The 17,514-nt window shown below is 39.8% G+C and overlaps 1 protein-coding gene across 1 annotated transcript in view; it reads left to right on the top strand.

Annotated features, from left to right (window-relative positions):
* Positions 1 to 16,510, top strand: part of LOC112143297 (rap guanine nucleotide exchange factor 5) — a 17,533-nt gene extending 1,023 nt beyond the window's left edge. The window contains exons 2-18 of the mRNA XM_024267145.2: positions 3,845 to 3,984; positions 4,627 to 4,727; positions 8,485 to 8,563; positions 8,645 to 8,789; positions 8,856 to 8,953; positions 10,791 to 10,821; positions 10,940 to 11,018; positions 11,222 to 11,371; positions 11,748 to 11,845; positions 13,178 to 13,300; positions 13,381 to 13,559; positions 13,756 to 13,846; positions 13,930 to 13,980; positions 14,116 to 14,203; positions 14,311 to 14,375; positions 14,456 to 14,510; positions 14,746 to 16,510. Coding sequence (XP_024122913.1) covers positions 3,845 to 3,984; positions 4,627 to 4,727; positions 8,485 to 8,563; positions 8,645 to 8,789; positions 8,856 to 8,953; positions 10,791 to 10,821; positions 10,940 to 11,018; positions 11,222 to 11,371; positions 11,748 to 11,845; positions 13,178 to 13,300; positions 13,381 to 13,559; positions 13,756 to 13,846; positions 13,930 to 13,980; positions 14,116 to 14,203; positions 14,311 to 14,375; positions 14,456 to 14,510; positions 14,746 to 14,864 — 1,692 coding nt within the window. The 3' untranslated portion in view covers positions 14,865 to 16,510. The remainder of the gene's footprint in view (positions 1 to 3,844; positions 3,985 to 4,626; positions 4,728 to 8,484; positions 8,564 to 8,644; positions 8,790 to 8,855; positions 8,954 to 10,790; positions 10,822 to 10,939; positions 11,019 to 11,221; positions 11,372 to 11,747; positions 11,846 to 13,177; positions 13,301 to 13,380; positions 13,560 to 13,755; positions 13,847 to 13,929; positions 13,981 to 14,115; positions 14,204 to 14,310; positions 14,376 to 14,455; positions 14,511 to 14,745) is intronic.
* The last annotated feature ends 1,004 nt before the right edge of the window (positions 16,511 to 17,514 follow it).

Below are 17,514 nucleotides of genomic sequence, written 5' to 3'. Positions count from 1 at the left end.
GAGTTTTTTTTCTTGAGATGATAATTCTTGGTAAGACATTTTTTTCTTAACCCATTTTCTGCTTATTTAAAGAACATTTTTCAAATTTTTGACTTATGTCTTGGGGGCTTGAATCTGTATATCTGCAGTATACATCAAATGTTTAGTAGGTCTTAAAATGAATGAAAAATCTAAGCAAAAATATTTCAGCATATTTTCTTGTAGTTTAATAAAAATTCATTTCTATGCCAGCATTGTTGGTTTGCTGGGGAGTTGTTTCTAAGCACCATTCCTGGAAGCAGCCTCTTCAAAATGTGTCATTCCACTCAGTCCACATTCTCTTCAGCCTGTACTATTTTTTTATAAGTATTATGTCAGCTTCCATTTAGCTAATCCGGAGCCGCCTGATTGGCTGAAGTTGAGGCGGGTTCAGCCTGTCCCTTCCTGCCAGCTGTGTTTGTGAGCTGAACTATGAAACAATTACAGGAAGAGATGACGTAGATGGCGAGACCGTCGTGCCAATACATTGTGTGGTCTTAGGGTGGGTTCTCGTCTGTTGGCTCTCTGACCTTTTATTCATGACAAGGTAATTGTTGATCGGATCATTACCAATGAGCATTAAGTATGTTAAAGTTATTCAAAATAAACCACATTTCTAATTTTAAATGTTTTCAAATTGTTGGAATGCATGAGCATTCTGGACAGATATGCTTGAAATCTCACTGATAATGGACAGACAGTTTGATTTCATTGCTTCTTGACATTAATCTCCAAATATTGGTATTATGTGAGATTATTTTTGAGATGACTCTCAACCTGAGGAGGTTTTAGAGCAAAGCCATAATGATGCCACCCTGTGCAGCATGCGACTCTCACAAATGGTTCCGTCCTCAAAGAGCTTAGGAATCACTTAAATCCTGGCGCTTAATGTACTGCAGACTGTATGTTAGTGGGTGTAAGTGAGAGATTCTGATGCAAAGCCACCATTAATGTTATGTATATCAATCTATGTTTGAAGGCATGATGATTTATAGAAGGATCATAGACTATTTTTTTGTTTTAAATAAAATGCAAAAAACAATTAAACATTTTAACTACTTTAGTTGATGCTATTAGTATTACAATAAATGGCGTAGCATAGAATATTCCACATCATTGAAAATAATGGATTTGCATTGTCTTTAAATTTTACACACCTTTTATAATTTTATACAAATTAATTGAATTTGCACTGTTTTCTTTGTTCTTCAGCTGAGAATATTAATAAATATTTTTTTGACAGCATTATCAATTCTAGTCTTCATGTCCGTTCTTGACTTCTTTTCTCAAATGTGTAAATCAGATGAGTAGAGCTTTCTGTTCATGGAGCAGTACCCATGAGAATCCGTGCCAGGATTAATTATTCATAGTGAGGATGAGAGGACAGCTGGCTGTCATGCGTCGTGAGACAAAAACTGGAGACTCTTGTGACGAAGCTGAAAGCGCCCGGCGAGCGTCATGTGTGGATATCATGGGTCAGTAGAGCCATCCATGTGCTTTTTTGTTCCAAGAAGCATGATTTGAATCAGTTCAGCCTTCCCTTTCTAGGAATTTTCCACATTTTTTGTCACTCTACATGTTATGCAAAAGGGGAAAAAAAGGACAAGACAAGGGTCAAAAGCAATTATTCTTTGGTTGTCTGTTTTATTAGGACCTACCAGTTCAAAAATGTGTAAACATTTTCACCTGAATCTACCTTCAAGGTGTATTTGTGCAATGATTGAAATGATTAAGGCCCACATAGTGATGCATTCTGTCATATTTAGCTATTAAGAGTGTTAACTGGTGTGTAAAGGCCTCATATTTCATGCATCCATGGACCATGTTTGTCAATATTTGGTAAGTGTCAATATCCCAGGAAGTGCTTAACAGGAGGAAGCCAAAAAAGGCAATTAGAGCAGCAAACTGCAGCCACTTCCAGCCTGTCTGAGCCACTAATTGCATGAACAGAGTCTTGTGTTGCATTGATTGATGGCTGGGGTAGCGAGCAGGGGTGAAGGAGGGAAATGAAGCACGATGAGTCTGCAATTTGGGAGTTTCTCATTAAGAGCAATATATCTGATCTGGATTCTCACTTGTCAAGCAGCTATCAGGAATCATTACGCTCCAGCAACTGCTGCTATCTTTTTTGTGTTTGAACTATAAACTTTTTAAAGCTTAGAGGCTGTTGAAATGAGGGCACTGAGATTTAGTTGTGATAGAAAACATTAAGCAAAAAGGGGAGATGTTACGTGAGGATGATGTTTCAGTAAATGGATGCTCTCCTTCAAAAAAAGGTGGAGGCTTAACGTGGGGGTAACAAGGAGGAGCTGGGAGCTAAAGAACTCATTTGCATAAATGTTTGCAAGATTAAATCTTGATTATTGCAAATACAACAAGCACAAAAGCCCCAACAATTCTCCAGAATATAATATTTTAACAACATAATCGGTACAGTCATTTTTTTCATTTTCAGATGTAGGAAAGCTAAAAGGTTTCTTCAGTTTTGAGCTGCATACAATTATTTTAATGCAACTTGTTTGTGTAGCAGCAGACAGAGATTAATATAGTTTCTGTTTTAACACAATACAAACTCATGTATGCACTGCAGGCTATAAATCGGACAAGGGTTGTGGTGCAGAGGTAGAGCAGTCCACTCAGGCAGAGCTAGAAAATGATGTGGGGGCAGGAGACTTTGGAAGGGTGGCAAATGAGAAAAGCAGAGTGGAAGGCCGTTACAAATGAAAGGATCAAAAACTCATATTTCAAACTTTTTTATTAGTGTCTTTTTTTATTTAAATTTAAGCAGCAGTTCTAATAGCTGAGGCGCAAGTACTAATACTGGTAAAAAGTTTGTATTTATGATTTCTTAATATTTGTCATTTGTCAGCCGCCATCTTTTCTGTCACCAGGTCCTCTTGCTTTTTGCTGCCCCCCCCCATTGGCTCCGCCCCTTATGACCCAAAGGTTGCAGGTTCAGTTCTAGCTTCATTTAGTCTTGTACCAAAGGATCCCTGATGATCTGGTTTGCACTTTGCATGGAAACTCTATCGATATCAGGGGGTTGATGGGATTTTTGGCCTTAACAAAGGTATAGAAATGTTCTATAAGCATACGCCATTTACCATGTATTGGGTAAGAAGATTTGTAAAAAATCAGGATACTAGACTTGAGCTTAGTTTCTGTTTTTTTTATTTTAATGATCCAACATTATTACAGATTGGGTCATATGACCTTATGTGTTGTTTATGTAAAACATCTTAAGGGTCATCAAAAATGATTTAACATTTTACAAGACATTTGATTATTGATCTATTTATTCACCTTGTAACAAAATAAGAAAACGTTTTTTGTTTTTTATAACAATGTCCAGAGAAAAAGACAATTTTGTGCAACATATAATCGCAAAATAGGATTGATGAATAAAGAGTAGCTTAAACAAGCATCAAATTTAGAGAAAGATGTTGAAAAGACGTAAATCTCATTAAACCCAGCCCTTTTAAATGTGTAATTTGGCGGACACAAAGGTCCTAAAATGTAAAGTGGAGGTTTCAGCCACACAAACAATTGTTAATATGCACAATGTAACTTTAAGACTGGGAGCCTCTGGACAACCCCCATAATTTAATTGGCTCTGTGCATAAATCAGTGTGTGAGTCATTTGTGTTAATCCCTGAATGGGTTCCTGCGATAAAGACTAAACAATGATGTATGGAAATTCTCTTTCAGTTACAGTGCTGTTCCTGCCAGAGTATTATGATGGAAATCAGTGGTGATTTATGTGAGATGAGGGGAAAAAATGGAAGGGAATCTCCTTGGTGATGAAGCCCTCCCTTTCTCTTTTCAGCCTCAGAGTGACGAGGCAGTCCGCCTGTGTGTCAGGGAGAGCGGCCGCGATGTGCTCATTCTCCAGAGAGTGTCGTCAGAGCCGCCAGCCCTCACCGCACTGGCAAGGGGAGGAGGGAGAGAGGAGGCGAGGAACAGGAGGTAAGCCTCTCCGCTCCCCCTCCCTTCCTGGACACCCTCCCTCTTTCTCTCACTTTCTCTCTCCTGCACTCCTTTCCACATCATTCTTCTGTCTGTGCAGCTTCACTCAGGCATGCTTACATCACAGCACCTGGCACTTAAAATGAGCTGATCAAATACATAGAAGTCAGCAGAATGACATTGTGAGGCACTCCATCCATTCATCCACATCAGAGGGTTCCTTCTTTTGATCGTGCACAATCTGGGAGACTTCAGAGTGCTGGAGGAATACCCATCAGTGGAGCGGAGCAGCTGTTGGTGGATGTCTAAAGGGGTCATGCTGCAATAGCCACGGCTGCTGAGAGGGCACGGGGACTCTGGGAGGATGGGATCTCATCCGCAGCCCCTGAACCTGCAGGACGGCAGGCTGCTGCTGCTCGCTGCTTTGGTAAAGCAGGAGGAGGACGAGGACGAGGAGGGCTCAGAGGAAAGCAGCACAGAGAGCACCAGTCGGGCTGAGCCGCTGACGATGCCCACCTTTGACGTCCCCTACTTTCGTTACATTGATGATGAAGGGGCAGAGGGAGAGGAGGAGTGGAGCAGCAGCCGCTCGCTGTCCTCGATTGAGGAGGACTCGTCTGCTGACTCTGCTGTCTCTGACAGGTACGTGGTGGTGTCAGGGACCCCCGAGAAGATCCTGGAGCATCTGCTGAATGACATGGCACTGGATGACGACAGCGGGACCACACAGGGCAAAGAGTCAGGTCAGCATCCAACTTTAACCAATGTCCTTTAAAAAAGTATAAAATCAAGTGACTGTTATATTTAACAAAAGAAATCCAGAGCAGAAACTGCCTTCACTGTAGTGGTGTCAGCACCCTGGGGGGGATATCACTGGGTTAATCATGTGCTATAATTGCCAGAATGTTTTTTACGGATTCAGATGAGTTCTAGCTTGTTTAAGCCCACAAACTGTCAGACTTTTTCAGCGTCAGAGTGCCCACATAGTTAAAGAGCAGCCCCCCCACTTTTATTCCTGGAACGGAGAGGGTTAAAACTTGTGACAGAGATAAACTTTGCTCATATCTTTCGCGTTAAGCCGTGACAGACTGCACAACAAGCACTCCAGCCTCACAGCAACCACAAATCAACACATTTCCTCTCATCCCAGCAGGTACATGATAATATGACACTGTTGCCAAGGCAGAGGAGACCCTCTGTTGCTAACTAAAACTGGAAACGCAGCTTTGGGTGGTGACTGAGCTGCAGGACGGTCAGAGGAAGCAGAAACAATGAAGGAAGTGGGGGATTTCTCACTGACACATGCCACCATTAAATGCATTCATACATGAATGGGGTTGGTTTCTGGACAACTTTGTATGAATGTCATCTGTATTTAAGTATTTAGTTAGATGTGAGGTTAAAGCCGATGCTCACCAAGAACAACAGAGCGGTGTGCTGCTGATGAATTATTTACCAGCTTGTTGTGAGCAGACCAAAGGGAGTCCTCCGCGGAGAGCCGCCACACAGAGCATGATGCCGTGTGATCTCGGGGTCAAAGAGGCACAGACCTGGGGAGTCCTAAACACTCTTTGAACTGCACTCGGTGATGTTTAGTAGTCTGACTCCTGTGTCTGTGTTAGAGCTACACTACCGCTGAGAGGCTTGTCTTTGGAAGTTGTGCTCAGCAGGAGATGATAGCTGGAGAAGAACCAAGACTTTTATGTTTTTCTTTAAACATCCACACGGCTGATATGCATGGCATTTCTCTGAGGGATGGTTTTAAAAAACAACTGCAGGAAAAATAAACTTTTGCAACACATTACTGATGTGTTTCCTCATTACTGCTGGGCTCGCCGTCTTAAGTACTGAGCGGTCCAACTTTGAGAGTTCCTATTCTGCACATGGAAGCACTTTTGCATGTTGGAGGAAAAGCAAGTGTGCAGATGTCTGATGGTTTCCTGCGCTCATTCCATAAGAGCTAACAATGATGAATGATTTCTCCTTTGCACAATTCTCTAGGCCAACTGGAAAACAACAAATTTGTTTTTCCTAATGAGAGGATATTGAAGGAAATGTTTTTACTGCACAGCATTGAACATGTGATGCTTACCTGCAGAAAAAACAAAAACATCTGGTCATGCGAATTGGGGGGAAATTCCTGACCTATTCATCAGCAGTGCACTTATCTCTAGAGCTTTATTGATCACTACGAGACGAGATCGGCAGGATGACGGATCTCTTAGTTCACCTGCGAGTTAGACGAGTTAATCAATTCTGCAGCGTCGCCGAAATGGAGGAAAACCTTTTTATTCTTTTCTGTTCACACATAGTGAACAAGTGCGCACAGAAGAAGTTCTCTTTTTTATTATTAGGTGTTCATGTTTTCTTTATGAAGGCTGCATATGAAGTGTGAGGAGGCTCTCAGAAGCAGTGACTGATGTATCCTCAGCTGCTTTGCACGGATTAACATAATGATGTTGGGGAGTCCTGCGGGCCAGAGGAACAGACAAAGGCCCCAAGAAGTCAGCATCAAATGAAAGGGAAGAATTTACTACTGTGGATGTGGGACACACTTAAGGAAGGCTGTAATGAGATCAGTGGATGAGGAGGGCTCAGAGGAGAGCATCTTCAGGATGGACTCTATGGGGGTGGTGGTGGTGATGCTTCTTGTTCTTTATATTTAATTTTGCAAGAGCTTCTGATTTGGTCTTTAAACTATTGTAGTTTAATTAACAGCATGTCTTTGAAGTTATTTTATGCAAAAAATAGTTAATTGATTCCTATTGATGCAAATCAAACCACTTAAGGTCCAAAATTACCCAAATTTAGTATCTACATAAAAAGCAAAAACATGAGGGATTTTTTTAAATAGTTAGAAATAAACTCAGACGTCAAGGAGTTAAGGATGTGGACAATTCAAATTCTTAAAGTTCCTCTCTGATCATCTTTTGATCTACTTTAAAAGCGTCCCCAGTGGTATTTTAGTTATAAAATCAAAGAAATCTGTCATTTTCTAGGACACAATTTCTGTAGGAGGGCAGTAATTTATACGGCTGGGTTGATAAAATCAATTAATTGATCCCAAAGCTTAATAGATCAATAATCAATCCATAAAAGTAGAGATTGATCCATCACAAAAGATAAAGTCTGCTAGCTTGATGCTAACGTTTAATGGGATTTCCCATAGGACGGTTAATGCTAATACTTGATCGACATTAACATACATCACTGACTAAATAAACATCTTTATATACTCACAGGGATGCATTTTCCAGATTCCTTTGACAAAATATTGTTTAAAGTGGTCCAAAACACTGTTTTATTGCTCATACTTTCCTCTTCTTCTGGAATAAGGTGTATTGCTATCGAGTGATCGCCACCTAGTGGCCAAACTGAAAATGCCCTCCAGGAGAGGCAGAACAGTTGTTGGAGCTGAATCCATTTAACACTGCATGGCATTAAAAATCTCATTATGATTTCATAAATACATTTTACAGAATGTGAACTGTATCAGATTCATATGAAAATCTTCCAAATAAATAAATATAGCATTAATGTATTTCTCTAAATACATATGTCTAAATGTGTAAATCGAGTAAACTAAAAACTGAATTGAGAGTGTCAAAAGAATATAAAAAAAAAAAAAAACCAGAAATGACTTGATCCAGTCTCTGGTGAATTTCTGGCGATACCCAGCCCCAGTAATTCATCAGAAATTAATTTCTGAGTTGTGACACTGAGTAAGCCCCAACCTAGCATTGCAACAAAAATAGCGGATAATATTGGAGCTATCCAGCTGTACGGTTTTGAGCCAGTCATCCGCTTGGAGGGAACCTGTCTGATCTTGATTCACCATAATTTGAATAAACAAATACTACACCAACATCTTAAAAAACTAAATCTTCATTAGAGTGGGACTTAAATGATTCATTTCATTCACAGTTCAGTTGCACTTCTTTAATCTAACTTGGGAATGAACCTTAAAGGCAAACAGCAAATCTATCTTCTAACCACATTATGTGGACGGCTAAGTTGTTTTTGATTGCTCCTTTGTGTGTTTTAGTAACAGTGCCAATGCACACTTCATCAGAGGTCACAGAGAGAGAGTCACCTGACACATCAAGATTATTGGCTTATCTCCACAGATGCAGCCTGCACGGGCCAATGTGTGAGAGTGAAGATAATGCCAGTAAACGCTTGTTTCAACTTACTAGAGCAAAGCAGATCTAAAGGCTTTTTTTTTTTTTTTTTTTTTGTAAAAAGATATCTGACAGTAACAAACGAGCTCTGCTGCTTACATTATCAAAGTGGAACAGAAAGAAAGCAGAGGCAATTTAAATTAAAAGTAAAGCCCTACTGTTTGTGCAGCTCCCCACACATTATTCATGCAGCTGTCCGTGTCAGTGGTGTTTCAGCCCTTCACTGTGCTGCTGCATTAATTAGGCTTGTTTTCCTCCTCATTTTTGGGTCTTAATTGTTACAAAGTGGAGGTTTCATGCTGTTTAAATGTGTTTGCAGATAAACTCCTGGACGACTTTCTGCTCACCTACCCGGTTTTCATGTCAACCAGTGATTTATGCCAAGCCCTGCTGGGACAATATCCTTAACGCAAACTACATTCATTCATTAAGTCCTGATCATGTGACGTAAGCAAATCTAAGCCTTAACCAAACTGCACGTATTACACCAAACGGCGCAGAGGGATGGAGGACCCAAAGGAGGCTCTGGAGAGAAAGCAGAAAGTCCTGCACCTGGTGTCACAGTGGATGTCTCGCTGCAAAGACTTCCTGAGAGAAGACCAGCATGTCAAAATCTTCATGAAGGTAGGAGATGCTGCAGAGGAATATAAAAGATAGATGTGGCTCAGACTAACACAAACTACCTTTCAGACTTTATATCGCCATGTGCTGAGTGATCTCTATGAGCATCCTGCCCTTGAGAAGGAGCTGGGCGAGCTGCAGAAACTCTACCAGCTGCATCGCAGACAGTGAGTGATCATCAGTCATTTCCAGAACATCAGTGAAACTGAACAATTCATGGTGTGGCCAAAAATCCAGTAACAGCTCAGACTGTTGAACATTGGAAAAAAAATCTGAAAATAAAGACAGAGGGTCCATTCTCACAGCTTCTTTATTTAGATTCTTATCAATGAATCCATTCAGAAACAGAGGCGTAAGGGCTGTGTTCTGGGGTGTAGTGCTCAAGATCATGAACATAACTGAGCTCTTTATCTGGAATGTCCAAAACGAAAGAAAAAAAGAAGGAACTTGTGTTCTTTCACTAGTTTGGATTCAAGGCTTTTCACTCTCTTTAGAAGAAAATGTAAAAATATTCAACAAAAACATCCAAATATGTTGCAATATACGCCACAAATATATCCTTCAATGCTGTGTAGTTGTAAAGGTTTTATGTTATAGTCTATAAAGGAAAGAGTCTGCAGTGTCAGCAAAAATCTCTCATAGAGAACATTCTTGCTTGTCACTAGAATTACCCCAAATACGGTAAGAACACCACCTCAGGATACAGAGACAGGAGCTGCATCTGTGAGTTTAAAAGTCAGAAGTAATGAGGGAGCGGAGGGATTATTGCTGAAGTTTGAACTCCAGTGTGTCAGAAATCATGTATTTTTCAGGAAAACACCTGCCTGAAGAGGCAGACTAAGGTTTGGAATCTGGCAGTCTGGAAGCTCACGATGTCATCCAAATTCATACACTGACGTTAGAAGTTTGAGATGAACGAAGGGTATTTGGAGCCTCTTAACTCCCTTTTCTATGAAAATATGAGCAAGTGCAGATATGAAAAGCTGCATGTGGATGTATCTGTACACAAAACATGTCTACCCTAAAGGATGTACAAAAAAACATACATTTATCGTAATGTCAGTCTCGTCAGTACGCTTGTTATGAGCAAACACAATGGCATTAAAGTGAACAATCCTTTGCCACCATCGCCACACCCTTTTCCCTCCTTCCTCTTCCTTCAATCGGGGAGTTTCTCCCCTGTGGATAGTTTAGCCCTCCACCCATTAGGGACCAGATTATGCATCCTGACCCTGCTGCTTCCACCTGACTCGTTCTTTTTATATCCAAGCAGGGAAATCCACAGCACCCAGTCCATTAGACCTGCGGGCTGCACATGTGGGTGTTCCTGACACAGTCCTGCATTTATAGCCCTTTCACAATCAATCTTCAGAGGAGGACAAGCTTGACTGCTTTGTGGTGATCTGCAGCCGAGTGAAAAGGTGTCATTATTTTTTTTTTCGTCTCCTGACACAAGCCTCCCATCAGTTTCCATCTGGCCTTTGTGGAGAGGGACGACAGAGTCACGTGACAGTGAGATCTCACAGTGCGAACAAAAGCTGTTTATTTCTTGCGCCGTGCATCATCACAACTCTCACTGAGCTCATTGATGTTCTGCAGTGATTCGACATTTTTTTTTCCAGACATGACAGAAGGAATCAGCCTTTATTAGAGAACGCTTGCTGCTCGCCTCTGGGAGGGGGATCCCTCAGGGCAGGCTTTGTGCCAGCATGCCTTTTGTGATGCAGAGCCCAGTAAAAGCTGAGGGATGATAATGGACACAGGGCTATCTATCACGTTAGCCAAGACTAACCAATGAGAATAGGCTGATTAAATGAAGGGATCATGTAGAACGGTCTAAAAATCTACTGAGCCCCATAATCTCTCCTTAACACTGAGCATCAGTAATGGACAGGAGGAAGCTTATATAGTATAGAATTTATGATCTCGTTAACCTGATTATACAACAGGAACTGATTATCATCAGAACAGAGAGTTCATCTCTTTTGTCTCTCTCTGTTGCAGTACAGGGGATGAAGATTCTCCTCACAGAAAGGTATGAACACTTCAAGAACCTGACTGAGCTCTAACGCTCACGAAGCCATTGTTCTGTGTGAAAACGGCCTCGGGCAGAATGAATGTGTGTCAGAATCCACGCACTTCCCTTCTTTCAGAGCAAAGCGCTCTTCCACCAATTGAGCTGGAAAGAGAACGTGCCGCAGACCAGGAGCTCGCAGAGGGAGACCAAGGAAGGTGAGACGTAAAACCTGACATTCTTCACGCATTCCTCCCGTCATACGCCGTTTCCAAACTAAATGAAACGAGCCAGTTAGTCTGAACGGGTGAAACAGTCGGGGCTTTCCCAGGAAATGACAGACACAAAGCAGATTCCTTAAAGTAGAATCTTTGAAGCTTGTTTTTGAATAAAAGCATTTAGTCATTTTTCCTCTTTCCAGTGCTGTGTCACGTGTACGTCACCATGGACTCGTTCCTCAGCATGAGGGTGCACTCTGAGGTGGTGGTCCAGGAGCTCCTGCAGGCGGTGGCTGAGCGGATGGGCGTTTCTCAGGGGGAAATAATATTGGTTGCAATCACATATACTGGAGGTAGATATCATATAAACTCACCAGCCAGGATAGAAAACAAAACAGCTGCCAACGTTTGGTGCAAAACATCAGAACTTTATAAAGAGATGTTGATAAGGATTGTATTGTATTTTGTATAAATCGTACTAAAAGATATTCAAGATTTGATTAAAATAGGTGACAAAAGTTTAGTGGTATAGAAACATTTATATTAATGTCTGTGCTTTATAAATAGAGAGATAGGTGTCACATAGCAGTTGTAAGAAGCCGGTATCTGTTGTGTTTTTTTATCAGAGCATGGCGCGCTCTTATCTCCAACGTGTGATTTCTGCTCGCTCGCCACCTGACAGGTTTTTAATGGTATTCTGCTGTTTGTGATTTGTTTTCTCCCTCTCAGGCAGACTCCTCCTGCAGCCCCAGGAAAGAGTCTTCTCGGCTTCTTTACGGTCGGTAGAGAGGCTGCATGTCTGCAGGAAGGACCTTGGTGAAGTCCAGGTGAGTCTCATCTCAGTTAGTTACTTTCATGGTGAGGTTACTAAATAGGCTTACCTTGAAGTGCTGCAAGGATTTAGAGAGGACCTGGTTTTACTAGAATATTTTTTTTCTTACTTTGAGTTGGGGAGGAATCCTTCCCATGTTCTCTATACATGTTCCCATGTTCTCCATTCTCTATACCGTAAGAAGTTTTATAATATTTGACTTTGAGGAGTTTGCAGACACTGAAATGACTGAAAAGATGCAAAAAAAATGATATTAAACTACTGTATTAAATATTATGTAAATAAGAGTTATATTAATCCAAATTAGGGGTGTATATGGGCAAGAATCTGGCGATACGATACGTATCGCGATACATGCATCATGATACAATATGCGATATATTCTAAAACAGTACCAGACAATATTTACTTTTATATCTTGTTATGACTTAATACATTATTTAAAAAAGTGAAATTGTAAAACACATGTTTAATGATCAGAACATTAAGAATGCAGATGTATCTCATAAACAAGTTGCTTTTACCTAAGCAAATTCACGATACTTTTCTTTTGGGAATTTAGGAAATATTTAAGTGGAAAACAAAAGACTGAAAAATATGTTCACTTTTAAATAATTAATTAAATATCGCCTTGGCAGTATTTTAAATTGATACAAGTATTGCCAAATAAAGTATTGTGATACTTTACTGAATCCATTTTATTAAAACACTCCTAATCCTTATGTTTGTAAAAGATAGGATGAAAAACAACAATCAAATGAGCTCGTATCAATCGTAGAGTGGCTAAGCTGATTAGCCAAAATACCATAAAATATTAACCAAATCCAATGCAAAATTAGCCATTCGGTGCATTAAATTACCCAAATGGCTGTAAAAATCCCATTAATTATCCAAAATATTAATTCACAAGGTGCATAACAGTCACTGAAACCCCAAAGACAATGCATAATGAGACATGCAATTATGCAAACGACCTCAAAGATGCACAGCTGGAGATGGAAATAACAAGACCTGCTCGTTCTGTGATTGACTTGGTCCTTGGTCAGAGGGAAGTCTTTTAACAGAAATGTCCCCAAAAGCGTTTTCAGTCATAATCTGTTCATTGTGTCCTTAACGAAGGGCACAGTTGTCTTTAATATAGATGACATTGAATTTGGATAAAATGCAGCTGCTGTTGTATTAGTGCACATGGTTAAGGTTCACCGCTTGGCTTTGATGCCTGAGGGAATCATTTGTCATACATCACTTATGCTAAAAGACGATTTCATGTGTCTGATGTAGACACAAATGTCTGAGAGAGGTTTGTAACTTTCACTACATTTTACAGAACCCATTTGTAGACAACTCAGAGATTCAGCAGAGGACAGCTCGTGTTCTGAGTTTGAACACGTGGGATGTGGCCGTTGCCCTCACAGATGTTGACTGGACCATTTTCGACTCCATGCACGAGGTTTGACCTTAAAACTCAATAAGTAAACAGTTTGACATTGCTGACCTTGAAGATTCTAATAAAATGGTGTTACTTTGCAGCAAGAGGTGATCTATTTCACCTTCAACCGCCATGTTTGCAGTAGCCACACGATGGCATTAGAACTGCTGCTGCAGCGCTGCAATGAGGTCCAGCTGTGGGTGATGACTGAGGTGCTGCTGTGCCCAACGCTCTGCAAAAGGGTCCAGCTCATCAAGAAGTTCATCAAGATCGCAGCTCAGTTAGTGTCTTTATTCACATTCATTGGCAGCGTGTTAAAACATTCATTGACTGTGAACATTCAGTGGGGTTTGAAATTCTGCCAATAGGATGCACGTTTGTGAGAGTGTGGCTCCCTCTGGTGGTGCAGAGTAAACTACATTTATCAAATGTGCTTATTTTCCACTAATAAAATAAACTTTGTGATTCCCTTTTAGTTGTAAAGCACAAAGAAATCTCAACTGTTTCTTTGCAATATTTATGGGATTGAATGCTGCAGCTGTTAGCCGCCTCAGTCACACGTGGGAGGTAGGAGCCTCATGACGGGATCACTGGATTTTTCATGTTTTATTCACGAGTTTCCAAAAATAATATATTTAAATTCTTTGCAGAAAGTTCCTGGAAAATTCAAAAAGCTGTTTTCAGAACTGGAAGCTATCACTGTAAGTTAACACTAAAAAAATAATATAAGTAATATTGATGTTAACCTGCAAATTAATAAAACATCTGGAGTCTTCCAAACCTCCCACCTTCAGCTCATTTTATTTACTATTCGCTTATCCTAAATGTCTTTACAGGATCCCTCACTGAACCACAAGGCCTACAGGGACTCCTTGAAGAAGATGAAGGTGCCAAAGATCCCCTTCCTTCCTCTGCTTCTGAAAGGTGTGCTCATCATCTCATTATCTCACATCCTTCAGTTTCCAAAACCAGAAGAATAAACTTTTCTGTTGACTAAATTTGATAGGACCGTTTCATCATTTTTCCCCTAGATATCACTTTTATTCATGAAGGCAACAGGACCTTTCACAACAATATGGTCAACTTTGAAAAGCTGGTGAGTTTGTTGTGTTTTTTTTTTTTTTTTTTTCAAACAAATAAAGTGTTTCACTAACTTCGAAATCTCTTTACTTTAAGCACATGATAGCAGACGTGGTGCGACTCATCCGGCAATGTCAGAAGGATCGCATGGGTTAGTAGTTTTGTGACTTAAAACAAAAATAGAAATGTAAGGTCTGAGTGTTTGCCTCACAACTTCCAGCGTTGTTTGACAGAAAAAGAATAGGTTTCAATGTGGAGAAAGCAAAGTGAAAAAAAAAAGCTACCACAGACCAGGCCTGCTCTTGAATGGCTATAGAAAACAGACTGGAAGGGTTGTGAATGCTGCTGTCATGTTCTGGCGGTAAAATTCTTTTCTGGTTCTCCAGGAAATGGAATCACACAGAAGAGCAGCTCAGAGGTGCGAGCCTACATTGATTGCCTTCACGTCATTGACAATCAGCAGACTCTGTTCGAGCTGTCGCACAGGCTGGAGCCTCGGGCTTAAGGGGAACAGCTCCTCCTCCGCTTCCCACTCCTTTTGATTTGCCAAGGAACCACTTATCACTGTCTCCTTTTGATAGCTCAGGACTCAGTCAGCAATCACAGGCAAACTGCACAATCCCAGCTGAACATGGGAGGGAGACTTTCAATCATGAGACTGTCAGCAGACACATAAACAAGCAGGAAGAAAAAAAGGCTGGTCTTTGGGTGTCTGTGAAAGACGTTTGCATACATGGGCAGCAGTGGGACTGATCCATGGCAGCTGAGAGCAGGCTCAGCCGAAACCATCTTCCTGTAGAGCTGCAAAGCCAGCATTTAAACTGCAGCAGCAGCAGAAGACCCGAGCTGTAGACGTTCATCAGTGTGGTCCGCATCAGTGCGCTGCTGCTGTTCATGTATAGTCCTGCAGATGGCACAGGTTCTCAGCTGCACAGATGGACTAATCACTCCTCTGTGGGACACATGAACTAAAAGCTGTTTGTCTGCAGGTAAATTCAGCAACCATGGTGTAAAATAATCATAAATCAAGTTTGAAGGTAGAAAAATGTTCAGATTTAATACTATTACCAGAGTCATCCCCACATCATGAGGCAACTTGTATAAAGAACACAAGTGAGTTCTGTTTTTATAGGCACCATTGGGTGAAGTCTCACAAATCACATGTCAGAGTTTAACTAATTCCATCTTAATCAAGCAGAGACAGCAGGAAAACTGTGAGGCAGAACCATGCAAATGCACAGACGCAGCATGCATGGCAATATTTACCTATTAAATAAACAGACTGAACATCTGTTTATTTCAATAAAAACATATTTTTTTGCAATAATCATAATTTAACAGGCCAAGTTTATGGTTAAACAACAAAACGAACTTTAACTTTTTTTATTTAATTTTTGGTGCCTGGTTTTTGATTTGCATAATTGAAAATCTCAAAAGTACAAATAAAATAAATTAAATTTACATTAATTACATTTAATTAATTTAATTAATTAAAATTACATTTTCAGCTTGATATCTTCCATTAAATCTGGACAGTTTGGATTGATCAACAATCAAACGTTTACTTTCACCAGTCAGTATTGTTCTTGAGTTATTTAGATTTTGGCTTTAGGTTTTCGTTTTTGCCACCAAAATAAAAAAATAATAAGAAAAAGAGGATTTTTAGGAGGATCCAAGTTTCATTGCTTCAGTTAAGGTGTCTGTAAGGAAATAAATCATGGAGAACTCTTGCTACAGCCCCTTCCATCTGGTTAAAATATAAGACATCAACAGTAAAGCCTTCTGTTTGTGTGCAGTGAAAATACAATGTACAGATTCTGTATGTGTGTACTTTCTATTGACAGGTTCATTTAGAGCGAGTAGACACTGTGAAGTGCTGTAAGATCAGTTCCGGTCCCTTTTGCTTGTACATTTTATATTTTAAAAACCCCTTGTCAAAAGAAAGATTATTCCTCAGCAGTCTCTTATTTTGAAAAACAGAGTACAGTTGATTTTATTTATACTGTGTATATATGTGTATAGATGTCTTAAAGTTCTGAATAACATTTATTTCAGAATTATTGATCTGTTCATTCAACAACTTTATTATTTTTGTCTGCAAAATGTGTCGAACCACAACTGTGCAAGAAATAAAACTTTTTATCAACATGAGCTCTTGATTGGAAAAGTTATTTACGTGGATTTTAATTGTATTAATATTTGAAATATGAATTTAAATTGTGCAAAGAAAAAATAAGGGAGTTTATATTCTCAGTTTTTGGACTCTGATCAAAGTTTTTAACCAAAACTAATGTATGATATTTTATGAAAAATTTAAATAAATGTATACTTTCTCAAAAATTACTGAACAACTGAAAAGGATTTAAGAATAAGAAAAAAGACTAAACAGCTAAGTAGTAATAATATTTGATTTGATAGAGAGTTGTATTTTGAATAGTTCATTACTTAATATAACACAAATTTGTCAAAAATGAATAATGTTTTTATGTTTTTTTTCCCTTTAAATTTGAATAAAAATACATTCTAAAATGTTATTTTATGCTGTTGCTGTGAGGCGTGGGTGTGACACAGATGCCCTTCCTGAGTTTAACATGGTGTCCTGCTTGGCCTTTCAAATGACTTATCCGTGGCACGACCCCTGCTGCGCCAGGCTGCGTACCCTACCATTTCCTCCCAAACACTGCCAGCACTGTATCATTTCTCTGACACAAAATGACTGGCTAGCCGCTGCTGCGTGCTAATGAGAGGAAGAGAAGGCAGATGAAGAGAATTTGCAGGAAGAGCCGTTTTTCATTTCCCCTCCTGCGATACAATGCACAGAATCAATCTTCTGGCCTGCTGTCTGCAGCCAGAGCGGCTGTGGGGAGGAATTAAGACCAAAAAAGCAGTTATTAGTGTTGGGGGGAATTTTATTTGAAAAGAATGCTGACGTGAGCTCTCCCACTTCCCCAAAAAGCCCCAATGCGTTTAGTTTTAATGCCACTCTTCTGTTTGTTTAACAATTAATATGGCACCTGTAGTTCATTGTCATAGAGTTCACTATAATTAATTTTAGAGACCAAAAAAACATCTGAGAACATTAAGAATATTTTCTATATCTCTAAGTTTTAATATGTATTTACAATAAAAGAATGGCCTAAAAAGATACAATTTTA

Source organism: Oryzias melastigma, linkage group LG16 (genome assembly GCF_002922805.2).
Source record: "Oryzias melastigma strain HK-1 linkage group LG16, ASM292280v2, whole genome shotgun sequence".
NCBI classification, from domain to species: Eukaryota; Metazoa; Chordata; class Actinopteri; order Beloniformes; family Adrianichthyidae; genus Oryzias; species Oryzias melastigma.
This window is presented reverse-complemented; position numbering and strand designations above follow the sequence as displayed.